At 49.1% G+C, this 24870-nt stretch overlaps 11 protein-coding genes across 12 annotated transcripts; 6 read left to right on the top strand and 5 right to left on the bottom strand.

Annotated features, from left to right (window-relative positions):
• The first annotated feature begins 483 nt into the window (after window positions 1–483).
• Window positions 484–2041, top strand: TrAFT101_001934 (uncharacterized protein). Its single transcript, XM_024899621.2, has 3 exons — window positions 484–937; window positions 990–1171; window positions 1238–2041. Exons 1-3 carry the CDS (start codon window positions 796–798, stop codon window positions 1970–1972), a joined length of 1059 nt encoding a protein of 352 aa, XP_024763054.2. The 5' UTR covers window positions 484–795; the 3' UTR covers window positions 1973–2041.
• Window positions 2042–3092: 1051 nt separating this feature from the next.
• Window positions 3093–4621, bottom strand: TrAFT101_001933 (uncharacterized protein). 2 transcript variants are annotated; one of them, XM_024907808.2, is made up of 4 exons: window positions 4355–4621; window positions 4181–4301; window positions 3977–4097; window positions 3093–3905 (listed from the first exon to the last, which is right to left on the bottom strand). In XM_024907808.2, exons 1-4 carry the CDS (start codon window positions 4432–4434, stop codon window positions 3196–3198), a joined length of 1032 nt encoding a protein of 343 aa, XP_024763053.2. In that variant the 5' UTR covers window positions 4435–4621; the 3' UTR covers window positions 3093–3195. The 2 variants fall into 2 exon arrangements, with proteins under 2 accessions (XP_024763053.2, XP_065982570.1); XM_066126467.1 differs by having other exon boundaries at window positions 4181–4621.
• Window positions 4622–5347: 726 nt separating this feature from the next.
• On the top strand, window positions 5348–7480 carry TrAFT101_001932 (uncharacterized protein). Its single transcript, XM_024899544.2, has 2 exons — window positions 5348–6445; window positions 6508–7480. The coding sequence occupies exons 1-2, from the start codon at window positions 5363–5365 to the stop codon at window positions 7435–7437; spliced, it is 2013 nt and encodes a 670-aa protein (XP_024763052.2). The 5' UTR covers window positions 5348–5362; the 3' UTR covers window positions 7438–7480.
• A 441-nt stretch (window positions 7481–7921) lies between these two features.
• NUO78 (NADH dehydrogenase (ubiquinone) 78K chain precursor, 5-prime end) lies at window positions 7922–10724 on the top strand. The gene is made up of 6 exons (XM_024899742.2): window positions 7922–8140; window positions 8206–8229; window positions 8292–8343; window positions 8420–8434; window positions 8503–10407; window positions 10476–10724. Exons 1-6 carry the CDS (start codon window positions 8026–8028, stop codon window positions 10591–10593), a joined length of 2229 nt encoding a protein of 742 aa, XP_024763051.1. The 5' UTR covers window positions 7922–8025; the 3' UTR covers window positions 10594–10724.
• Window positions 10725–10989: 265 nt separating this feature from the next.
• Window positions 10990–11187, bottom strand: TrAFT101_001930 (uncharacterized protein; the record flags this gene model as incomplete). The annotated part of the gene is made up of 1 exon (XM_066126466.1): window positions 10990–11187. One exon carries the CDS (start codon window positions 11185–11187, stop codon window positions 10990–10992), a length of 198 nt encoding a protein of 65 aa, XP_065982569.1.
• Window positions 11188–11255: 68 nt separating this feature from the next.
• On the bottom strand, window positions 11256–11915 carry TrAFT101_001929 (uncharacterized protein; the record flags this gene model as incomplete). Its single annotated transcript, XM_024898638.2, has 1 exon — window positions 11256–11915. The coding sequence occupies one exon, from the start codon at window positions 11913–11915 to the stop codon at window positions 11256–11258; it is 660 nt and encodes a 219-aa protein (XP_024763050.2).
• A 1467-nt stretch (window positions 11916–13382) lies between these two features.
• TrAFT101_001928 (uncharacterized protein) lies at window positions 13383–15167 on the top strand. Its single transcript, XM_024899737.2, has 3 exons — window positions 13383–13664; window positions 13801–14247; window positions 14312–15167. Exons 1-3 carry the CDS (start codon window positions 13548–13550, stop codon window positions 14483–14485), a joined length of 738 nt encoding a protein of 245 aa, XP_024763049.2. The 5' UTR covers window positions 13383–13547; the 3' UTR covers window positions 14486–15167.
• A 206-nt stretch (window positions 15168–15373) lies between these two features.
• On the bottom strand, window positions 15374–17967 carry TrAFT101_001927 (uncharacterized protein; the record flags this gene model as incomplete). Its single annotated transcript, XM_066126465.1, has 4 exons — window positions 15374–15907; window positions 15962–17548; window positions 17651–17737; window positions 17845–17967. The coding sequence occupies 4 exons, from the start codon at window positions 17965–17967 to the stop codon at window positions 15374–15376; spliced, it is 2331 nt and encodes a 776-aa protein (XP_065982568.1).
• Window positions 17968–18830: 863 nt separating this feature from the next.
• Window positions 18831–19629, bottom strand: TrAFT101_001926 (uncharacterized protein). The gene is made up of 4 exons (XM_066126464.1): window positions 19570–19629; window positions 19314–19519; window positions 19208–19257; window positions 18831–19133 (listed from the first exon to the last, which is right to left on the bottom strand). The coding sequence occupies exons 1-4, from the start codon at window positions 19606–19608 to the stop codon at window positions 19108–19110; spliced, it is 321 nt and encodes a 106-aa protein (XP_065982567.1). The 5' UTR covers window positions 19609–19629; the 3' UTR covers window positions 18831–19107.
• A 149-nt stretch (window positions 19630–19778) lies between these two features.
• Window positions 19779–21381, top strand: TrAFT101_001925 (uncharacterized protein). Its single transcript, XM_024902406.2, has 2 exons — window positions 19779–20177; window positions 20233–21381. Exons 1-2 carry the CDS (start codon window positions 19842–19844, stop codon window positions 21154–21156), a joined length of 1260 nt encoding a protein of 419 aa, XP_024763046.1. The 5' UTR covers window positions 19779–19841; the 3' UTR covers window positions 21157–21381.
• A 542-nt stretch (window positions 21382–21923) lies between these two features.
• Window positions 21924–23741, top strand: ATG37 (Autophagy protein 37). Its single transcript, XM_066126463.1, has 3 exons — window positions 21924–22433; window positions 22516–22813; window positions 22886–23741. Exons 1-3 carry the CDS (start codon window positions 22418–22420, stop codon window positions 23448–23450), a joined length of 879 nt encoding a protein of 292 aa, XP_065982566.1. The 5' UTR covers window positions 21924–22417; the 3' UTR covers window positions 23451–23741.
• Window positions 23742–24870: the final 1129 nt, after the last annotated feature.

The following is a 24870-nucleotide window of genomic DNA, read 5'->3' as shown; positions in this document are numbered from 1 at the left end:
TTATATACAAATATTAACAGGTACTTGGCACCATTTCTGAGAGACGGCCTGGCACGGTTCGAAACCAACAAGAAACGGTTAGGCGTGAGCGGCAATTACTACCTAATAACATCATATTCGCGAATACGAAGGGCGCGTCGTGAATAAATTTATTCCTCTTGCTTCACAAGCATTAATACCATGTGCAAAGCTGTATAATTCGCCTAGAAGGTCGGAGTAATACCTACTAAGTAAGGCTGGATGTACTAACAGAGCTCTGGTACGCGCAGGCATGTACGTGGCGCTGAGACCAAGTCACCTCAGCCCACCTCCGCAATTTTGCAGCGACTGCCTGTAGAGCAGCCTGCGCCACACAACAGCCACCTGGGAGCTTGTACCCGTAACCGTACCTGCAGCTCAAGCTCTGCTCAGAAGCTCCAGCTCCCTAGCCCGTAGCTGCCTGCAGTGGACGCCTGCCTGCTCCACGTACGCTAAGCCGCAAGGCTGCAATACACTCCACCTGCTGAAGATTCACGAATGTTTGCTTGTAAGACATGCACTAATTTGACGTATCTCAGCAATCATCAAGCTGAGCAGGGAGGTAAACCAAAAGACTTCACGCATACCCCTTCATCCGCTTTCCATTCTTCTCATCAACACGGACGCTGAAGCATTGCTACAACATCGCCTCTCCCCTTCCGCCAAACGCTTCTCCTACCGCTCATCTAGTTCTTTATATATCCGCCCAGATCGATCTGTCTCTGCATCCTTCACGCAGCCAAATTTTGACAATCAAACAGCACACATAGTTATATCATGGCAACGACACGAGTCATCAAGCTCCCGCGGGATGATGATGAATCGGCCCATGTCCTTATTCAAGTCGTCTCAAAGGGCTCCAAACCATTGGATGTAAAGCTCGTTGGAACAGAGGGTGAAGCGCCCTATGTGGCATCTTGTACAGTCTCTCTATCCGACGATTCACCATGATAGATGTTAATCCCTAGCAGTGAAACATGATCGATTGTCTTCACTTCAAGTTTCAAATTGTCCCGTCTCCGAGTCAGAATGGCAATCAATTCTGCAATCTCTATTTGCGCTACAGCCTGTTGCAGATATTCAAGCAACAGCCAGTGTCAAGTCTGAAACCTCTTTATCTATCACAATTCGCAAGAGAGTCCAAGGCATTACTGTATGAGCCTCTTACTGAAACCTACTCGCTGGAAAAAGACGCAACTCTAACTTGTTTTCACTATAGCAACGACTCGGCTATATAGAGTTAAAGCATGATGGAGATGAGAGTATAGAGCTTTTTGACTGGTGTGCCGAATCAATCGACGCATTGATACGGAGTAACGCGGCCTTGGCTGAAGCAGCCGCTCATGCTAAGGAGCTTGAAACCACCGTGACGGAGCTAAAGGCGCAGCTGGACGAGCTCGTCACGTCAAAACAAGAAGATGAAACAGCCCTTCTTCAGAAGTTCCGAGACCTTCTTAACGAAAAGAAAGTCAGAATCCGCGAGCAGCAAAAAGTTATTGCCGCCGGCTCGTTTCCAAATAGTCAGCCAGTATCTCAACGGGTTTCTCAAACATCAGAGCCCCAGCCATCTCGCACACCCGCCGCATCTCGGCCTAGAAAGAGAAAAGTCCAGGCTGCGGCGTCTTCCTCAAAAGAGCAACACAATGATGAAATGGAAGTGGATAAGATCAAGTCTGAGCCTGAAGATAGCGAACCAGAGAATACCCCCGAGGAAACTGCAGACGACACTGCGTCTGGCGATAGTGATGAAGATGATAATGGTGATGAAGATAATAGAAGCGCCGACAATTCTGAGGCTGGAGCTGATGATGTTTCCAAACCGGCGCTTAAAGCACCTCCCAAAAAGGCTAATGAAAACCCGCCTCCTCCAAGGAGCCTCCCTTTTGCAAAGAAAAAGGCGCCGGCCAAACCTGCTGCAACGGGGCATGAGACAGACTCTGATGATGAACTGTGAATTTGGTCGCTAGAGCAAGCTGGTGAAAGATTATATTGCAGAATAGAAGAATGTTACGTTTTTTTCATTACACGTCCCATTTTGCTGGCTCATACTGTAACCGCTGTGTTGATATACATGAGAATGATCACTCACAGTAGCAGCCCAGTTGATATATCTGCGTAGAGATGCAAAACTGATTAGGCCTTTCGCAAATATATTCACACTTCGTTACTGCTCGCTGTATTTCTGTGGCTTTATCTAGTAGATCTATTTTCTCCTATACGCCGCTCCTTTAACCCCCAACAAAGCAGCTCAGTCTAATGTCAATGGAGACGGTATGAGAAGATAATTATTTAAAAAAAAAAAAAAGCAAGGGCTTGTTATCTGTACCTTCATTGCCAACATCAGAAAGCCAGAATGGCCATCTATTGTTCGACTTCCACTCCATGAAAACAAAGCGCCATCTCAGACAGTAACTTTTATAACCATGTCGACAGGTTTATTCATTTTACCCGACAACCGTAGCCCGTGTGTCGATGGCAAATAAGACGTTCTGTGCCAAGATATATTCACTGTGAGACAGCTTCTTGGCTGGGCCTGAACAGACAGCCGGGTTCGAAGTCCCTCGGGGTACGATTCCTGACAGGTGAGCAATTAGTCTCATAGCTTCCCAGAACGCGCAACTTAGGCTCAGGCTGCCGTGAAAACCCGCCAATGCCAAATCCAGGGCTGAGACAGTTGGAAGTCCGGTTCGCCTCTCATGGCGTCGATGCCTTCGCCAGTATGGCTCCCTCTGTGGCTCCCTCTGTGAAAGATGGCAGTGAATCGTCGGGTGATATTGAGTATTGAGGAGTCTCTTCAGCCTTCTTGTTGATCGTTTGGAACCATCGTTCTAAGCTCGTTAAAGCCCTGGGCGATGTATTAGGCTATCTACTGGATCTTGTATGTGCTAAGCCAGTACGGTCAGATGGCTCAGCAAAAAAAGCCATGAAGCGCTCACTGTATCGGCTAGGTAGGAAAGTGTAGCTCGAATGTAACGGTTGAGAAAAACTCGGCGAATCCGATACGAATACCCAATGACAAGGGTCAAAACCTGATGGGTTTAGCTGTCCACAGCAAGGAAGAGGAACAAAAAGAGGGCGATCATAAAAAGTAGTCAGGTTTTATTCCTGCCAATGTCTAACTTTACTGGCATGTTCAAAGAGATAGGCTGCTTAATGCTCTACTATATCTTCCTCCATTTACCTTCTGTCATCAGCAGCAAATTTGTTCTTCCAAAATGATCGGTAGTGGTACTTGTCTCCTTCGGTAGAGATCTCTGCCACCTCCTCGTCTGTCAGCTTGAACTTGGGTAGTCTCTCGAGGTAGCCAGCGAGTCGTGACTCCTTGGAGCTAGTTGTGATTACTACAAGGCCTTGATCAAGGACCCATCGCAGACCGACGTCAGAGTCTGTAACGCCGTATTTCTCGGCCAGCTTGGTATAGACGGGCACTGCTGGGCCACCCTTGACTGTGGTGAGCGGTAGCAAGGGGGCGTAAGCAGCAACAGCAATGTTATGCTTCTTGTGGAACGCAACGAGGTCGCCGTGTTGGAGATAAGGATGGTACTCGATCTGGTTAATCGCAGGCACTACCTTGGCCGTCTTAAGAATGGCCTCGAGATGCTCCTGGAGGAAATTGGAAACTCCAATGGACTTGGCTCGACCAGAAGCCTTGATGGCCTCCAGATCAGCCCACCTCTGCTGCAATTCTTCGTCGTTGTCAGCGAAGAAAGGACCATGGATCAAATAAAGATCAACATAATCTAGGCCGAGCTTCTTAAGCGAGAGAGAGAAGGCCTCTTCGGTATTCTTCTTGTCTGTAGCGCTAATCTTGGTGGTGATGAAGAGCTGCTCTCGAGGAACTCCCGATGCTTTGATGGCAGCACCGAACTCCTCTTCATTCCCATATACTGTTTACGAAGATTTTGTGGTTAGAAATACTTCACTTGCATTGAATTTTGATTTTTCGTCCTTAACATACCCTCGGCACCGTCAAGATGGCGGTAGCCAATATCAATTGCTTTTTTGGTGACTTCAATCAGCTCAGTGTCTAGAGGCCCCTCAACGCGCTTGAAGTTGGCAGTTCCGAGACCATATCCGAGCTGCCAGCCTGGTCAGTATCGGGTTGACTCGATTGTGGTAAGATTTCGAGTCGAGTAGGAGAAGCGGGGGGATAGAAACACACTGCAGGAATCTCGTTGCCATCATTGAGCTTGATAACCGGTGGGAAGGACATGGTGGCGGCTGAAGAGTGAAACTGTCTCTGGACAAAGCGGGCTGTTTGTCGAGGAGATGTTGAGATTGAACTGGGCGAGGGGACTGTTAAAGGGAAGTTTGAAGGCGGACGTTCTTGACTCACCAGGCATTGCGGCTGTTGCGGCAGGACCTTCCGATATTTATAAGTGGAGGTCCAAGGCAAGTCAAGACCTTTTGGCGCATGGTGGTGCGCAACTACCCCACCGATGATGGATGGAGTTGTAGTGTAGAGGGAGCGGGCGGGCGCTATGTATGGTGTATATGCTCTAAACGCGATAGGAGAGATTGGCGACTGTTTTTACGACCCGGTAGGCATTCCAATGGAGGTAGAGATGGCAGGTAGTTTGCTTGGTTGTGGCTTCAATGCCTTCCTAGGCACTGCCAGGGAGCATGCTGCTACATGCACATGCAGACTCATGCATCGAAGCTGCGGCGTTCAGGTACTATATCTCGCGTCGTAGTATGTACTAGCAGCATGCAAGATGTTGGTGTGGATTTACAGTAGGTACCTACCTAGTATGAATCGCTTCAATTTACAAGTTAGGTACTGGACCACTATACCTACTAATCTAGTGGCTGAAAGCAAGCACACAGCCGGCCTTCTTTTCATTATCCCATCTTCTTCACTTGTACTCCATGAGGACCTGTGACGAAGATGAGGTCGAAGAAGATGCGTGTCACGTCATATCATTAGTTTGACTCTCTCTGATATTATTAACCGCATCCATCTGTGGTTGGCGGAGCACGGATGAGGCCAAGTTTACGTGCTATTGCCTCAGACGCTGCTGACCCAATTTAGCTGCACGGGTCTGCAATCCACAGCCTAAAACCGTCAAAGTAATTATTAATACTGCTATTTCTTACGCGGGGGCTTTGCTGCTACCACTATATGTTACTGTATATCAAGTAGCCTATAGCTTTCCCCTCGTATATCCGATACCGCGATCCCTTTGCTCCATCTTTGCGTGGTGGGGCAAGTTCGCAGCTCGGTGATGTCACGGAATGCCGGCTCGCCACTATCCGACTCTAATCGCTTTAAGCCGCGGCAGGGTCGCAACACTCTTATAGAATGCACAATAAACAATAGCCACCTGAGCCGCCGCCAATTCTCATGCTGCCAGGACATCTCTATGCAAGTCGGTTGATTACACGGACTCTGCCATTGAGGATACTCAGTGGGTCATCGACAAGGCATCTCACTCGATACAGGGGAGCGCGAACCATGGCCTCAGGGAAGCCATTTGAAGGTGTCTCGTTGGCTGAGCTGCCCAAATCATGGAATTTCACAGCTTCACTGCCTCCGGATCCAGTTTTCCCAACTCCAGCAGACTCACACAAAACCCCTCGAGATGAAATCACGCCTCGACAGGTCCGCGATGCTCTCTTTACATGGGTGCGACCAAGCGAACAGAAAGATCCCGAGCTGCTAGGCGTGAGCTCTGCAGCATTGAAAGATCTTGGCATCAAGTCAGGGGAAGAGAAGACTGAAGATTTCCGGCAGTTTGTAGCCGGTAACAAGCTATATGGCTGGGATGAGACAAAGCTAGAGGGCGGATACCCTTGGGCGCAGTGCTACGGAGGCTTTCAGTTTGGCCAGTGGGCAGGACAGCTTGGAGACGGAAGGGCTATTTCTCTTTTTGAGACGACTAATCCGGTGTCCAATGTACGATATGAGCTGCAGCTTAAAGGCGCTGGCTTAACGCCGTACTCTCGATTCGCAGATGGAAAGGCTGTGCTTCGGTCTAGCATACGAGAGTTTGTCGTTTCCGAAGCACTCAACGCACTCAGGATACCCACCACCAGAGCCCTATCTCTTACTTTACTCCCCCACTCTAAAGTGTTGAGGGAGGCTATGGAGCCAGGAGCAATTGTACTCCGGTTCGCTCAGTCATGGCTGCGACTGGGAACTTTTGATCTTCTACGGGCAAGGGGAGACCGCGATCTCATTAGGAAGCTTGCAACATATATTGCAGAAGATGTTTTTGGCGGATGGGAAAAGCTTCCAGGCCGGCTGGAGTCTCCTGAAGAACCTACTAAATCGCCATCCCCAAAGCGTGGAGTACCGGCTTCTGAAGTCGAGGGACCAAGCGACGCAGCAGAGAATAGATTTCAGCGGCTATACCGTGAGATTATCAGGCGCAACGCAGTGACTGTAGCTCACTGGCAAGCATACGGATTCATGAATGGTGTTTTGGTATGTACTGCAGTTATGATAAGGTCCGAGAAGGAATTCTAATCACTAACTTCGTCTTACAGAACACAGATAATACATCAGTTTACGGCCTATCGATGGACTACGGGCCTTTTGCATTTATGGATACCTTTGATCCAGCATATACCCCAAACCACGATGACTACACGCTGCGGTATAATTATAAAAACCAGCCGACCATTATTTGGTGGAACCTGGTGAGGCTCGGCGAGACTCTTGGAGAACTTATTGGCATTGGGTCTCAAGTTGACGATGAGACCTTTATCACCAAAGGTATCAAGCAAGAGCAAGAGAAGGAACTGGTGGAGAGAGCAGAAAACTTAATCACACAAGCTGGAGAGGAGTACAAAGCCGTATTTCTGAACGAATACAAGCGGCTCATGACAGCGAGACTTGGCTTGCGCCACTTCAAAGAGACGGATTTCGATGAGCTTTTTAGCGAAGGGCTTGATACTATGGAAGCTTTGGAGCTGGATTTCAATCACTTTTTCCGCCGCTTAAGTTCCATTAGATTGGCAGATGTTACGACTCAAGAGGGTCGAAAAGAAAAGGCCGCCATCTTCTTCCACAAAGAGGGCCCCCCCGAAGTGGTCGGAGAAGAGACTGCGAAAGAGAAGATTGCCGAATGGCTTGAAAAGTGGCGCGTGCGCGTCTTGGAGGATTGGGGAGAAGAGTCTTCTGATGTTTTATCTGAAGATAAGGATGCTGAGAGAAGACAAGCTATGAAGCAAGTCAACCCCAACTTCGTTCCTCGAGGCTGGATCTTAGACGAGGTTATACGGCGTGTTGAGAAAGAGGGCGATCGGCAGGTCTTGGATCGCATCACTTATATGGCACTGCATCCATTTGAAGATTCATGGGATGGAGCTGTAATAGACGGCGTTGAGTACAAAGGCGACCCAGAGGAAGAACAAAGGTGGGTGGGCGATGTTCCTCGGTTGGGGCGATCACTACAATGCAGCTGTAGTTCATAGATAGCAAGCCAAATATAACTTGACTGCGTTTGTGCAACCCTGCAATTCCGGCTTCTCATGATTACAGAATACACAGCAGCCGATTCACAGCCATTTACTACGTCAAGCTATGTGTGATAAAATGTAACGACCGGCGGTAAGAGGCAACGTTCATCGAGACGAAAAAACTTCTCTCCCCTGCTTCCATAATCGGCGTAGAGTTCTTCTGGAGCACAAGATAGAGGAGGACTCGACAGAAGCAACGGGCGAGGCCCAATTGCCCAAGCTCACCTACAATAAAATGTGCCCGTGTACAATTTTGTTGAAGAAGAAAGAAAAAAAGCATCATTGGCCCAGGCCCGCCAAATTTAAAGCTGCTGGCTCCAACTGCGGGACAAAATTTGCCTCAGGCAGCGGTATTGGGAGCTCCCGGCCAATGAGCGTGCTCCTAAATGGATCCGTAAGGGAAACCCACTAGCGCTGTAAATGGGCTTTCCATCCATCCAAGACAGCAGATCCGTTTTCGAACGAACGCCCATCCCACTCGACCTTGAGTCCTTAATTTACTCGCCGCAACGTACATCACGTTCAATCCGTCAAGGCGACACGATGCTCCGACAGTCTCTGGCACGTTCGGCTTGGCGGACCGGCAGGCGGGCCGCCGCTGCCTCGAGGGCATTCGCGACAACGCCCAGACGGTCTGCCGAGGTGGAGCTCACCATTGGTAAGCATCTTCTCTGCGTCGAGGACGGACAATTGGAGCTGGAGCTTGTGCTAACGCGGTTGCAGATGGAAAGAAGGTCTCGATCGAAGGTATGGCTCTGGAGTGGAGGGGTACGGCGTTGCGGGAGCGTAGATGCTGACATGGAAGCTAGCCGGGTCGGCTCTGATCCAGGCCTGCGAAAAGGCCGGAGTTACTGTCCCTAGGTGAGCATTGGAGAGGAACTTGATTCCTAAAAGGGGATAAAAAAACGGTTAAGAAAGATGTGCTAATGGTGTTTAGATATTGCTACCACGAGTACGAAACATCCCACGGTCCCCGCTCCTTTTTCAGCAATTTCGAGCCCTAACCATATACATATACAGAAAACTAATGATTGCCGGTAACTGCCGTATGTGCTTGGTTGAGGTTGAGCGGGCACCCAAGCCTGTAGCCTCATGCGCCTGGCCAGTGCAGCCTGGTATGGTTGTGAAGACTAATTCACCTCTAACACACAAGGCCCGCGAGGGTGTCATGGAGTTCCTGCTGGCCAACCACCCCCTCGATTGCCCCATCTGCGACCAAGGTGGTGAATGTGACCTTCAGGATCAATCCATGCGATATGGTGCCGACCGAGGACGTTTCCACGAGATTGGAGGCAAGCGAGCTGTCGAGGACAAGAACATTGGACCCCTGATCAAGACCTCCATGAACCGATGCATTCAGTGCACCCGATGTGTCCGATTTGCCAACGATATTGCTGGTGCCCCCGAACTTGGTTCAACTGGCCGTGGTAACGATCTGCAAATTGGCACCTACCTTGAGAAGAACCTGGATACCGAGCTCTCTGGAAACATTATCGACCTCTGCCCCGTTGGTGCCCTGACTTCCAAGCCATATGCTTTCCGAGCTCGTCCTTGGGAGCTGAAGCACACCGAGTCGATCGATGTGCTCGACGGCCTGGGATCAAACATCCGTGTCGACTCTCGTGGCCTGGAAGTTATGCGCGTTATCCCCCGACTCAACGATGATGTCAACGAGGAGTGGATCAACGACAAGACTCGATTCGCCTGCGATGGCCTCAAGACCCAGCGACTTACTGTGCCCCTGATTCGAAGGGAAGGAAAGTTCGAGACCGCTGATTGGGAGGAGGCTTTGACCGTGATTGCCAAGGCCTATGAACAGACTAGCCCCAAGGCTAATGAGTTCAAGATCATTGCTGGTGCGCTTACTGAAGTGGAATCCCTTGTCGTGGCCAAGGATATGGCCAACAAGCTCGGATCCGAGAACCTCGCCCTCGATACCCCCACCGGCAGCCAGCCTATTGCTCACGGTGTTGACGTGCGATCAAACTACCTCTTCAACTCCAAGATCTGGGGTATTGAGGACGCTGACTGCATTCTCATTGTCGGAAGCAACCCTCGCCATGAGGCCGCCGTCCTGAACGCTCGTATCCGCAAACAGTGGATGCGCTCCGATCTTGAGATTGGTGTCGTTGGTGAGACCTGGGACTCTACTTTCGAGTTTGAGCACCTTGGCGCCGACCACGCTGCCTTGAAGAAGGCCCTGGCGGGCCCCTTCGGCAAGAAGCTCCAGGCCGCCAAGAAGCCCATGATCATCGTTGGATCCGGTGTCACCGACCACGTTGACGCCAAGGCTTTCTACGAGACCGTCGGCACCTTTGTTGACCAGAACGCTGCCAACTTCAGAACCGCTGAGTGGGACGGCTACAATGTTCTTCAGAGAGAAGCCTCAAGGGCTGGTGCCTTTGAGGTTGGCTTTGTCACTCCCTCTGCTGAGGTTGCCCAGACCAAGCCCAAGTTTGTCTGGCTCCTCGGTGCCGACGAGATCAACGAGGCGGACATCCCCAAGGACGCCTTTGTTGTCTACCAGGGTCACCACGGTGACCGCGGCGCTCAGATCGCTGACATTGTTCTGCCTGGCGCTGCTTACACCGAGAAGGCCGGTACTTACATCAACACTGAGGGACGTGTCCAGATGACCCGTGCGGCCACCTCACTCCCTGGTGCCGCCCGAACTGACTGGAAGATTCTCCGAGCAGCCTCCGAGTTCCTTGGTGCCCCTCTGCCTTACGATGATGTCGCTGCTGTGCGGGACCGCATGGTCGAGATCAGCCCTGCGCTGGCTGCCTACGACGTGGTCGAGCCCGTTGCCCTGAAGCAGCTGAGCAAGGTTCAGCTGGTGGAGCAGAACAAGGGTGCCAAGGCTAGCAACTCTCCTCTGAAGAAGGTTATCGACAACTTCTACTTCACAGATGTCATCTCCAGAAGGTATGTGCTTTCCGGATAAACTAAACAACGTAACAAAAAATTGATCAACGACGCTAACTATTTCATAGCTCACCGACAATGGCTCGCTGCTCAGCGGCCAAGGCTACCGGCGACCCCCGGACGAACTTTATGGCTCCTGGAATGGAGGAGGATAGACCCATGGGTCAGATTGCGTACGGAGCTTAAGATAGGTGAATGTATTAAAAAAATAGAAGAAATTTCCCTTGCGGTTCTGGAGCGCTATGTCGATATGTACATATATATAGGACGTTAGGGTTAGATGCTGTGTTAAATATGTTGACCAAAAACGGGTGGCTTTTCTACTTTCCTTCTCCCCCTTTTTTACCCTTTCGTGCTGGTATCTTACGCCACCCACCCCTAAGCTGTATGGCAGCATGCATATTTACCCATCCAACCAACGCCACTCTCACTTCTTTTCTTTCTGGTTCAGTATCTTCTCTCTGTGAAACCGCCCTCCCCCGGTTCGGGCTGCACAATGGGCAAGGCGAACCGCACCCTCTTCTCAGGCCTCACCTCGCCCTTCGCACGAGGCGCACGAAGGCTAGATCGGCGCACCGTCTTCTAGTCGATGTCCATGGTCCTGCCCTCCGCCTCCGCCTCTGCCTCCTGAATCTGTTTCTTGATGGTCGCTCGCCTGTTACGCACATGTCTATCAAAGCTGGCCAAGTCTCCGACGGCAGCGGCAATCACCTTCATGACCTCCGTGGCGGCGAACTCGCGGGGCGACCCGACGGGCGCATAAGTCACGGGGACGTTCATGTTGGGCGCGGGGATGTTTGTTGCGCCGTACTTGCAATTGGACGTATCTGGCGCGCGCATGTTTGCAATCATGGCATCGCAGTCGCGGCGGAGGGCGTCTTCGTCGCGGGCGCGGACGTGAGCAGCGCGGGCGGCGTTGTAGTCGAAGGGGGGTTGTCGCTGTCGGCGATGGCGGCGCGGACGCGAAACATTTCGCGGTGGAAGAGTGCGTTGAGGTTGCTGCGTACCGAGGACTCGTGGCGGGTGACGAGATCGAGGGCGGCGCGGTGGTAGGCTGGAGAGTCGGGGGCGAGGTCGAGGGGCTGGAGGAGCTTGTTGGAGTCGCGGATGGGGACGAAGACGGCGGCGGAAATGCTGGTGAGAGGTGGGATGGGAGTGTCGTCGTGGATGTCGGCGTTGTCGTTGTCGTTGCTGCTGGTGTTGACGTTGGTGTCCATGTCCATGTCATCGACGATACTGATGCTTTGGCCAGCCATGATGCTGCTTCTTCTGCTGCTGTTATTGCTGTTGCTACTGCTGTTGTTGGCAATGTTGCTTTCGCCTATTATGATGACGCTGCTGCTGCTCTCTTTGGTGTTTCCATTACTGCTGCGATCACCATCATCTGGGGGTTGCTGGTGTTTGACTTGGCTAGCGATGGCTGATTCTCGAAGCAAGTCTTCTAGTGATGGCAGCTCTGAAGAAGCAGATGAAGAGGGCCGGCTGGAAGAAGACCCGTAATCGGCCATGGAGGGCAGCTCTTTTGGGGGCGTGAATACGCAGCGTCTTATGTTCTCATCTTTGCCTCCTAATTTATCGCGAAAAGCGCAAAGCTTGGATGCAAAGTAACTGATACAGAAGGACGCCGAGGATTCGAGTTTTAAAGAAAAAGAAAAAGAGCAGGATTACGTAGGCGCGCACATGACGAATGAGAGCGGCAGCCTTGCGGCGCTTTGCCTGAGGTTAGGACGTATTGGCCGAGTCCAGATAATGCCTGCAGCTCATTTTTTTTGTTCTTGGGTGTGGTTGGTTCTACTACGTCGTGCGGCTGCATATCTTGCTGCGCCATTCAGATATTGTACAATATAAAAAACGTATGCATAAATCTCGTTGATAAGTGACTTTCCATGTAGCTTTTAGAGGAACTCTGGCAAAATCCGCCAACAGTTGAGATGATGTATTCGCACCTGTGCGTCTTGACGTTTCTAGTGAACGTTCAATATCAGTACTAAGCCCATAATGCATGAAACATTCTTTCTTACATTGTGATAGAGTGTATTTTGTCTAGTCTTTAGTTGATTTGTTCCAGTTTTCATCAGGTTGCTCGGTAGCTTCACTACTTCGAGTTATATTGTGCTAAGAGATAGAGTGAAAGGCTTATAAAACTTACATGCCTCTGCGATGATAGATGTTTGCTTCATGTAATAGTCACAACGTATACGGTCTATCTGCTTGCTGCATGATGACCACATATTCGATCTCAGCTCCTAGTATACATCTCGAGTTGTAGAGTAACAATGTATTCAAATGCAATTCTTGTGGAGTCGATGCTAATGGGCTGCTTGAAGTTATAATGTACACTATATTCAGCGTTATATTAACTCCCTTGTTTACTCTTCCTATAAGTATGAATCAAGTTCATGGTATTGATGAGAGTTGTTAAATGCGTATTCATTAACAACTAGCTTGGACGGTCACAAAGATCATATCTGATCTACCCTACATCGCACCGTTGAAATGGTGGAAATGACTAAAAATGGGCAATTAATAAAATCCCCCCTTATGCTACATATTCTATTTTTTTAAAATCTTGCTTCATCGTTTTATTCTCCCGAAAGGATACACATCACTGTGAACTAAAAACTCAACTATAGCCTCGTGAAAGTTCAACTTCCTTCCACGCATATAACTCATATTTTCTCTCCAGCTTCTTCTGTGAACCACTCTTGTCTATTTTGTTAATTCTTCCTTTTTTCAACTTGTATCCCGAAAATAGACTCAGTCTCTGTACAATCAATCGTACAACCACATATCGTTTTGTTGCTCCGTCGATATGCGACCCTCTCCAAAGCCATTGACTTAAACGCCAGCCAATCACATCATTCTCCCGACTCCCAAACCGGGGCCGAGGTTTGCCCATGCCGCGCTTCACCCACTTCCGCCCACTTCACATGCGAACTAGGACGAATTGATGAATGGGAACCATCACCAGCCACCTCATGCGCCTTGCTCTCATTATAGCATACGCTCTTGACTTATCTGAAATCAATTTTTTTTTTAGCTTCTTCACATACGGCATAATTAATAAACGAGGCTCCATCTTGGCATTGGATAAGCAATAACATAACCCCTCACGGCCCTCTATACTCAGCACAAACACAATGGCAGAGCCACAGCCACCGTTCCCGGGAGCTGATCGAATCCGCTCATTAACAGACCAGGACTCCATCTTCAAAGCCTTTGACGCCTACCCCTGGACCAAAGACTCCGAGTTTCTCGTAAGTGATTCCCTCTCTCCGTCAAACTCGCCTTTATCCTTCCCATGTGTAATACATCTCCGACTTGGGTATACACAAACACACGCACATATGCTTCACATCACCCGCCTCCCACTTACATCCATCCTTACCCCAGTCTGGCCTCCGCGCCATCCTCGGCGCCCCAAACCCGTCCAGCCCCCAAAACGGCTCCCTCCGTGACATCGCCACCCACGCCCGTATCTTCTACTACGCCCAGCGCATCGGCGTCCAGATCGACTTCGCCTCATACCAGACCTGGCTCTCTCAGCACCCAGAATACCCACCTCCGCACATCATCCCCTCGGAGTACGAGCAACAGCCTGCCGCCACCAACAGCAGCTCTCAGCACCCAGAAGCGTCATCGACATCTTCCGCCACAGCATGGCAGCAGGCCGCCCCTAAAGCCGACCTCTACGTCGATCGTAGCGCTCAGTCTCAGGCTTCTTGGGAGGGTGGCGAACCCTCTTATCCTCTTGCTTTCGCAGAGATGATCAAGCTTATCCAGGAAGGCAAGCCCATTCCCGGCATCAGACAGATTCCCAACACAATTGAACGAGACCCCGTAAGTTTATCCAATGTTCGCCCTTGTCTTGCGCCTGACATGTGCTCACGCTCAGCCTTTTTAGACTATTAAACCCGTTGGATCGCGGCCAGTGCCTAGAAAACCTTGGGAAAAAGAGGCTACTGCAACCGCTGAAACAGGTGCCGGAGGTATCGTGAACGCCCTGGACCTTGAATTTCCCCCAGTCGAGCAACAGGCAGAAGGAGAAGAAGCAGCTGCTGCGACAGAGTCTTCATGACGCCGCGGTAGTAATCTGTCAGCCATTAGAGAAAAATTCTATCCAGTTCTTTGCAGCTGAAAGCACGTTATATTAGACTCGCATTCAATATCAAAGCGTGGCATCTTGAAGCCAAGTTCAGCAGAACACATTAATCGAGAATGCAAATTCAACCGGTCTGGCCTGAAAACTTGTCTTTATTAAACATAGAGCATTATTATTCGAAATTACGGCGGCTGGTGTAAACACGCAGCGTCGCGGTCAAAACAAAAAGAAAAATCCTGTAATAAAGAGCGTTGCAGCTATTAACACAATAAGTCTTCTCCATAAAACATCTTTCCCCTATCTCCATCGCGCAAAACAAAATGCATTTTTCATCAGAGTGATACACCGCCCTTGAATTAAGATTTTCTAACGGGCATTGATTTCTTCTCAGGAAACGCATGGTTAGCCCCATCTCAAATCGCAACAAGATGGAAGGGAATAAAAGGGGAACGAACCGTCCTAAGTGAATATGCTACTGTCTTTACATGTCGAGATGCAATCTGGGCTCAAGTCGAAGAGGGAATGTTGCCGCCACGGTTAGCAGATGTAGTCTCCTGCATATTTCAAAATGCATAACCATAATGTGTCCAATGCACCCAGTCAGGCAGTAGCCAGCTGAGCGTAGGATGACGAGTGATCTTTAAATTGATTGCATGGGAAAATGTTCATAAGAAGTCAAATCCTTTATGTGATCTTGTGTGATCCGAGTGAGAACGGCAAGAGGCGGAACTAGATATGGTAACGAGTCGCCAAGATGTGCTATAAGTAGAACAAACGATGCTACGCAGAATCGTTGGGGAGAAAGCTTGCCAGATTGTTAGGTAACGTCTCGCACACTAATGGATCTCTGATGTTAATACCGTATCAACGGTAAGAGGTACTGAATCTCGCTGGTCCTGGTCCGATACGGCTACTGCCCATGCCCGGCCCAACACCTGGGCCTGGACGAGTCGTAACCGCGTGGTTGGTACACAACATGCCAACGCGGGATCCAAATTTGGATCCCCTGAGAGAGACCATGTGCTTTCGGATATGAGCAGCTACCATCTCACGATGTTGAGGAGAAGCGTTGTTAAGAATCCACTGAATAAGGTAATTTCCGTATTGGTCACTGGCAATGTCAATCAGAGGGATACGGGTGCGATCGCGGCGCCCCTCGCAAACTCGATCGAGATATCGGCCGAGAAACTCAGCATTACCAATCTTGAGGCACTTCTCCACCACCTTGGAGGCAAATTGGTCAGTGCTATACTCTGCAGCATACCGAATGACGTGATCGACGGCTCGGCTGCGATCAGGGGGAGCTCCATGCTCGCATATATGTTGGATGCACCAGTTTCCAAACTGGCCATGAGCTACAATGTCAATGTTTGCGAGGACTTCTTCGATACAAGGGCGCTATTTTGCACTTATTAGTCACTGCGATGCCTTTGGAGGTAAACGTTGACTTACTTTGTCATCCTCCAGACAGTTCTCAAAAATATTCTGAACAACAAGACTACCAGTCTCTCCCAGGGCAACTTCGTGCCACATTCCCCTCAGAGACTCATTGACGAATTTCATAATTTGAGGGGGGGATTCGCTCCATCGCAACTCAAAGAGCTTTTGCCAAACATGACAGGCATATCTATGAATCACGGTCTCAGGGATGCGGCGGAGGAGTTCGTGAACCATAATTGCCTTGTAATCTTCTGGAACCGAATCGAACGCCTTCTGGACGACATGGCAACCAAAAGGATCCATGGAGAGATTCAGAGTATTGCCTCGAATGGCTTCGGCAATCTTGATCACCTGTTCCGGGGTTCCATGCTCAAAGCAACGTTGAACAAGAAAGTTGCCAAATCTGTTGACCATTAAGGGGTATGCCTGGGCCACAATGGCTTCAACAATTTCGTATTTCTGCTCAGGTGTGCCCACTTTGAGCTTCTGCTGTAAAAAGATGGAGGCTTGCTGGTCGTTATTGCAGACAATTTTATCTACAATGTACTTCCAGTTGCAATTCACATTTCGATCGAGGAGGCGGCGATAATTAAGAGGCTCTGTTGGCGGGAGATAGGTTGGCCCTTCAGAAGGAACAACCTGTTTTTCATCAGCATGCGGTTGGTAGTGAGTTATCTCCATCACATTGCTGGGTACCTCATTCTTCCAACTAGCCTTAGAGGTAAACTCTGAGGCGTGTGGAGAAAGAGGAGTACCCATTGCTTGTTGATGGAAAGGGGGATACATGTTCACGCCCATAGGAGGTAGTGCTGGACCAACATTCACGTGAACGCCTGGCACAGGAATTGGGACTGGATTTCCAATGCTATCAAACGGGTGAGTTGGGTTATTGAGATTGACAAATGAGCTTCCAAATTGGTGATTCGCATTCACGCGATTGTCAAAGCGAGTGCCGCGCCGGTTTGGGTGAGGACGAGTAACGAGGTCATGCTCAGCGGCCTGGCGCTCAGCACGATGACTGTCGATCAACACGTAAGGTGAGCTTGGATCTACACAGGCCTGGTTAAAACCTCGGCCTCCGAACCAATGACCAGGAGTCGGCTCTGGACCAGGTGGTTGAAGAGAGCTGTTGTTGGCAAACGAGCTCTTGGTAGGTCCCCAGATTCCGCGAGCTCGATTCAGTGCAACAGCAGAGGCAGAATCGCTGGTATCAGAGTGGGTATCATTTGGCGTGCCTCTGCCCCAAATATTCTCTCGTGGAGCCGCTTCAACACGAGCAGTGGGCACGTCGGATTCCTTGACAAACCGCGACTGAGCAAGCTCCTGGTCAAGCTTGGAGATATGGTTCCGGGCTTGCGCAAGCTGTAGCTTTAGGCGAAAAACTTCTTCAGCATCTGCACGAGGATCATCAAGCGCAACGCTAGCTGGTCTTGCGGTTAGAGCTGCAGTAGGGAAGCCCTCGGTGGCCGGAGTGATTGGAAGCGAAGTGCTTGAGGAAGCCTGGTCTAAAGCTTTCAAGAAAGGACCCTCGTCTTCGACTTTCAAGACTTGGTTCTGTTGAGTGTGGGCAGCTTGCTGCTCTGGTAGTCTAGTGAAAAGCTTCTCCATTGGAAAAGAGTCAGTTTTGGAGATGTCACAAAGGGGCTTACGCGTGCTCGAGTTGTAAAGAGAAATGGGGGAACCAAAGCAAGGTACACTTACTTTCGGATAGCCCTGGTTCGCCAGCTTTGAAGTAGTCAAGGGCGTGATGCCTTTCTCCTTCATTATAGAAGCGGTCGTTGCCGGTTCCTGAAATCATAAGAGTTAACAGAAATTTATAATGACCATGATAAAGTAGGAATACAGCGGGTAAGGCCATATCATAAATTTATGACATGACTAGATATCAAACTTACGCAAGAGGCTGAAACAGCTGAGGGTCCATCTCCCGCCTGCATCGAAAAATCTCTCTGAGCTGCGTCGGCAGGCAATAGGACCGAAAGCTGAGGAGTAGATCCAGAAGAGCTGGAGGTCGACATTTTATCCGCAGGAAATGTTCAAGAGAGATTAATGGGAGTGCTAATAACGGGAGAGACGGCAGCGGATGCAAACGGAATGGAGAAGCTCCCACACAGGCGCAGCTTGTGTGCCAGGGTTGGGAAAGTAAAAAGAAACAAAGACGCGTGTAGGATTAGGAACCGTGATTAAGGTGGAGGAGAAATTAGTGAAATAAAAATCGAAGACGTAAATGTTAGTGGTCGGCTATAAATGGAGGTGAAAGAACGGCCGATTGGGCATTAAGAGGAAGGAACTGGCAGCCCTCGCCAAAAAGGGCCACCGCCTTGTTTGTCACTCGCTAAGGCCAAAAGGCAGGATTTATACGTCAGTTGAGAATGACAAGTGACGCTCTAGAGCGGCCTAGCGAGTAGAAATAACGGAGAAGAAGGTTTAGACACTTGGGGCAATCCAGGGACTCACTATATTAAAGAATTATATAATTCAGCGTTGGCTGGAGGGGGTTGAAGAGAGACCCGCGCCGAATTTTCGAATGTTATATGTGCATAAATACATCAAAGACCGAGGATTTGTGACCAAACGCTCGTCAGTGAGTCACTACAACCCCAGGCGCCACGGGCCTTGGTACTCGTCCTCCGTGCTGCATCATGGTAATAAGGTAGACCAGCGGTATGGGCTTTTTGCTAGAATATCGACAGTGTCTAGCTAGCGAAGTCAAAAGATGCCTTAGATAGTCTACAATACTACCTACCATGTGTCTGCGAGGCATGTGCTTAATAGTAGAACCATTGCACATTTGCCGCACACCAGCTATGCGCTTTCTGCCTTTCCTAGAATCTACTTCAAATTTAGGTAGCTCGCGCTTCATACGACGACGATTTAAGTGGTCACATAGTCTATTCATACACGTCTTTTAAGGTACCTTTTTAGAGCCTCGCAGCAAAATCAGGTCGTCTGATATGCGCTTGTAAGGTGACTATATCGTACAGCCTGTGTTACATTTTCAAGTAGCAACATAAAATCTTGAGCCGCCGTATACTTCAACGACTTTTTTTTTTGTTTCCCTCAATAGCCAATCCCCCATAATTCATATAAAATTCATATTCACGAGAACTGGACATGGCATTGCGTAAATGGTCCGGCCGTAGCTAATAATGCAGCTATCATCGCTTCTTTCCGGGTGTGGGAGCTATGGAATTGTTAGTTGACTGGTGTTCCAAGTGAGTCTCCCTCAAATAAAAAGGGAATATGAATGTGGCGTACCAGGGGGACCCGTCTTCTTCTTCGGTGCACTCTTTCCACGCTGTTTGAGCCTATAATTGTGGTTTCAGCAAGCTGCTCTATTAAATCTTGTTCCCAATGCACCTACTCTTCAATGTACTCGAACCGATCTTCCTCGGCTTCATCCCATGTGGCAAGCACCGGGCCAAACTCTCGCTTCACATCCTTGATCGATGCTAACTTCCGGGGGTAATAGGCGGCGAGCGCTGGGCCTTTCAATCGCTGTCGCAAGACCTTGTTGCCCATGCGAACCCCCTCAGGGTTGAATGTCGTGGCGAAGACTTGGCATTGCGCCTATGGAATATTAGTGGGAGAATGGAGAGAAAACAGTAATGGAGATTTACCTTCATCAAATCCAGTAACCGCGCACGAGGGACACTCATCTTTACATGCTTGATCTCGAATGTTGCGATCGACTTTGGACGTTGAATTGAAGTTTGATGCACACCAGAAAGAGCACCCGCTAAACCTCATTGGGAATAGTCTCTTTGGCGCGCTTGAACGCAGTGGACCATTTTCTTCTCGCTCTAAGAATCCTCAACCCACCCTCTATCCTTTACATTAAACGCGAAGAATTTCTGACCGTAAAATTTTGGATTTTGCCGTCATTTTCAAAATGTCTAAACGGCATAACACATCATCAGTAGACAATCGGGCCAAGCGGCAACAGATTGGTGATTTCAGAAATGATTCAGAATTCGTTAGCAGCGTCGAGACAACAAACCAGGCGCTAGCCTTACTTGCAGAGCAGGCAGATGAGCTAGTTGACTGTCTTCAGTCCTTGAAGCGACAGTTTTTGCAGAGTAAAAACCCTGCAGAATTCCAAATTGGAAGTATAAACTCGAATCTGCCACGATTAACCAAGCAGCTACTTCCCTCTTTTCAGATCATTGGGTCTATTGATGAGCCTGTCGCCGAGACGGCTACGCCCATAGCTAAGAACACATCAACGGTATGTACTACATTTTCTAAACAAAGACTCATTTAACTAACTATTGGCATAAAAGGATACCCTCTCAAGAGCTGCCCAAGACTCATCAGGCATACCGATACTCTCTCCAATTAGTGTGACACCATGGATCTCGTCAGATATCTTGCAAGAATGGCCTCCTTTACCCCCAATTCTTGACTCCAAGCTTGCTGAAGAAGCATTCACCCACCCAGGTCTAGGCATGAATTTCAGCTATGAACGCCTAGAATGGCTTGGAGATGCATACCTTGAGTTGATTTCCAGTTCTCTCATCCATCAAACATTCCCACAGCTGCGGTCAGGACCTTGCTCTCAACTCCGCGAGAGACTAATCCGAAATATCACTCTTGCGGAATACTTTCGGTATTATGGCATGGAGAAGCGGGCCAAGCTTCCAGATCATTTTGATGGAAGCAGGGGGCTCGGAAGAGGTAGATCAAAAGACAAGGATATACTAAAGACGCAAGCCGACATGTTTGAAGCCTACGTCGCGGCTGTTATTCTATCGGATCCTCAAGAAGGGCTTTTCAAAGTGGTGAAGTGGCTGAAAGCCCTCTGGGGTAGAACGATCAAAGAGGACATCGAAAAGGCAGAAGCTGCAAAAAAGCGCCTGGAAACTCAACCAACAGGGGTGGAGGCAACAGAAAAAAATTCTAAACAGCGGCTGAGTGTCAAAATTGTGACCAAAGGTGTCAGCATTGACTACAAAGATCTGCCTGGCGAGAAAAGGGACAAGAATTTGAAACTACCTCTTTATACCGTCGGAGCCTATCTAACCGGCTACGGCGAGGTAGGAAGACTACTAGCAGTCGGCACAGCCCTGAGCAAGAAAGAGGCTGGTCAGAAAGCTGCTGAAGCGGCATTACAGAACAAGCGACTGATACAGGCATATGAGGAAAAAAAGAGGCAATACATGCAGGCTAAAGACGACAGTGCACTCGTGGACAGACTTCTGGGGTAGCGATCTACGGCTGCGGCTTTTGGACATAGATGATATTTGAGTGCTTCCATATGATGATAACGACTGGAATTAGGATCACTGTCTAGAGAATTGACCATTGCTTAATCGTAGAGGATAGGAACTTTACCTAATAAATGAGCAGGGTTTAGTTAACGCATTTATACTGGTATAGTTATAAAGAGCCGAGACACAGTATTGTGAATGGCTATTAGCGAGAAATCTCGCCATGATCACCAGCTTGTAACCACCTGTCGCATCATCCGTTTTGGGGGCCTGATCTTTCGATATGTGTGACCTTGGCTTGTACAGCTATTGGGTACTACTACTACTATATAGCTGTGTGGTCTGCGTGTCACGAGCAAGTGAAGATATCTGCTACGTAGGCATGGAACCAATGCTTACTTTCACCTCTCTTTGTTTTCTTTTCTGGGCATAAGATTGGAACACACACAGCCATATATATAGGTGGGTATATATATATTAATTGTATACTGGCGCCATCAAAGAAGCCGGATCTCGCTACCAAGTACTGGTGTTTTCCTGCCACCAACGCAAGACCTCCTCAGGTGCAACAGTTTGGAATGTACTTGCAATCTGGGGTAAAACTGGACTAAAACATTCACGGCACCGTCTCCAGCGTCGAGGTACCGTTTACTAAGCACGTCGGCGACTTTCACGTGTCGCGGCAGGTATCGCATACCCCGACTCGATGACGCTCAGCTTGGTAGTGCCACACTTCTTCGTTCTCAGCAGCCGAGCCCCCTGGCGGTAGCGTCGCAAGTCCCACGGCCTAGAGCGCGTGCGCGCCGAGGTTCAATTGGGAGCCGGTCCACGACAAACCGAGCCGCCAAAAAGCTACTGTTCCTATGATCATAATACATAATCGTAATCCCAGCACCCGCTGCTCCGACTAATCGCCTCCATCTTGCCTCTGCCAGCCCTCAACTTGCGTCATCTTTCTCAAAGGAAGCACCTGTCCCTGCGCTGGTCTGCGGTGCCGCATTCAATCCGTCCCGATTCCGTCCCTTGGTCCGTCCTTATCGCCAATCGAGCAGCCTCTCCAGATCAGCAAATCCAAATACGCAATCGGTGCCTTATCCCCCCCAACGATTGCCACCCATTTGACACGAAAAAGACCACGATCCGAAGGAGGAAGAAGAAGAATCAACTATAATTTCAAAACATTTTTTTTTCTGGCGCTTTCAAGAGATTGCATCAATCCCGTTAGGAGCAGCAAGGCTCCCCGTCATAGCCGCCCCCGATGGCGGATTCCGTGGGTGGGTATAACCGCAGTCGCATTCCTTCCCCCCCCACGATGTGCCCGCAATGGTACATGCTGACCGCCGCCCAATGCTGCAGATCGAGTCTTTGTCCATGCCTTAAACACGGTCAAGAAGATACCCAAGACTGGAGCATCGCGGCCGCCCCCTTCCGAGCGGCTACGGCTCTATGGCCTCTACAAGCAAGCCATGGAGGGGGATGTAGATGGTGTTATGGAGATGCCCACGGCTGGGTCAGGTCTCGCCCCGGATGAGCTGCAGAAAGAGCGGGATAAGTGGGATGCATGGAATTCACAAAAAGGACTGACCCGGACTGAGTCCAAGAGACGATATGTCGAGGCGCTAATCGAGACGATGCACAAATACGCAAATACATCGTGAGTAGCAACCCACTCACATGAATCTCCCCCGCCTTGTTGTATATTCACAAAGAAGCTAACTCCTTTAAGCAGAGATGGGAGGGAACTCGTTGCTGAGCTTGAGTTCGTCTGGAACCAAATCAAGGACAACGCTGCCAGTTCCGATTCCTCATCAGCCAACCCAAGCGACCCGTCACATGTTTTCCACCAGCCTAGGAGCGGCAGTGATGGGCCTATGAAGATCCTCAGCCCTATGAGTGAACAGGATATCGAATTCCGATCCCGTAGGCAGATTGACGAGGATGACGAAGACGCAGTGGCTAGGGATGAAGAAGAACGTCAGGTCAGCCTTCAGAACAGCCGGTGGACAAGGAAGATGGAGCGAGCCATCACCAAGCTCACCGCAGAAGTTGCGGCGCTCCGCGAACAAATTGCCACGGGGCGGGAGTGGAAATCGAAAAAGGAGAAAAGCTTCCCTTCTTGGATAAGATGGCTTATATTCGTCGTCATGAAGCACCTCTTAATCGACTGCGTTGTTTTGTGCATAATACTCGTCTGGATGCGGAGTCGAAAGGACCGACGGCTCGAAGATATTGTACGAGCGGCACTACGGCTTGTCAGGGAATATGTCAGAAAGATCCTCCCATCCAGGTGAACAGAACAGGGGCAAACAGCCGGCTATACATAAACCTTGGCCAAAAAGAAAGCGTCCAGGGAGAACTATCATATTGTACTAATGCGGACCAGATTCCGCGACTTTCCATGCCCCGTCACGAAATGCCATGCACATATTTATTTTCACGATTGAGAATTCATCCCAAGTCAAAATCTGTCTATTTAACTCACTACCGAACCAAATACCTGTTGTCTCTAATTGCAACTGCTTGGACTATATAACAAATACTATCTATCTAGACTATAGAGGCCAATATATATCCAGATTCTGAATAACATCATGTTAGATTAGGGTTCATGCTTGGATATATGAAAATAGTAAATGGCAGTACAATCAGAGCGCTCGTAGAAGACACCATAGAACCCTAAGAACATAGATGCAAAAACGTAGCAATGAAGAAGGGTATTGTTATCTAGCACACCACATTCGTTCTCCAGTACCCCAACCATGGCCAATGTCATCAACATACATGTATTCTAAATTACTTTCTCTACCTCCTTTACTTCTTTAAGCGTCAGACACTCCTTGACAATTTTTGCGTTTGGATAAACCGCCTCGTTAAGCCAGGCCCAGGGTGCTGAATAGCAATTTGGACAGCAAATTCTCTTTCTATGCTTCCCAATGGGCCTTCTCAATTAAGTCGTTGTCGCACTTAATAAAGTCGTCAATGTGAGCATATTATCGCATTATTACGGATATATGCCTACGAATATTTACAATGCAATCCTAGTCCGAGGCCCTAGGCGAATAGGGTCGCCGTGAGCTTGAAAAATTCCTTGACGTGTGCCATCTACGATCTCTTTTTCTTTGACTCACATATTAGGTCTAACGCATATCTGCATAGTTATATGATCGGCAGTTCTCCATCTGCTCCATTCATTTGGGCCGAGTCCATGTGCTGGAACAGGCATTCAACTCTCTTGTCCTGCCCTTATACCTTCTCCTAGTCTCCCTCCACCTAGACCTCTTGTTTCGGATGCTACCGCTCTTAGTCTCTCTCGAAGGAAAATCATCAGAGCGTGTTGGCATTATTGGGTTAAATCTGAGGGCAAATTGAAGCAGAAACGGTGCAAACTTTGTGGGGGTTTACTCAGTACATTGTTAGACTGCGTCGGCTGCTGTAATGTTAGGATTTATCGGAGGTGCCATTGGGAGAATCACTTGGCTACACTTATTGACTGAATCTTAGCTGTCGATGAGGATATGAGGTTATTTGCTATAGATAGGTATGGGTTTGACGACTATGCAGACAAGTTTTTCTATAAACACGGCTAAAACGTTCAACCACCTTTACCGCCACCTCCTTGGCAGATATTCTCTCTGATTTCTCACAAACATGCTCTGTAAGGGAGAAATATTATATGTTATTGTGATTGAGCTATACAGCTGTCACGGCACT

The sequence above is a fragment of the Trichoderma asperellum genome, chromosome 1 (assembly GCF_020647865.1).
Source record: "Trichoderma asperellum chromosome 1, complete sequence".
Lineage (NCBI taxonomy): Eukaryota > Fungi > Ascomycota > Sordariomycetes > Hypocreales > Hypocreaceae > Trichoderma > Trichoderma asperellum.
This window is presented reverse-complemented; position numbering and strand designations above follow the sequence as displayed.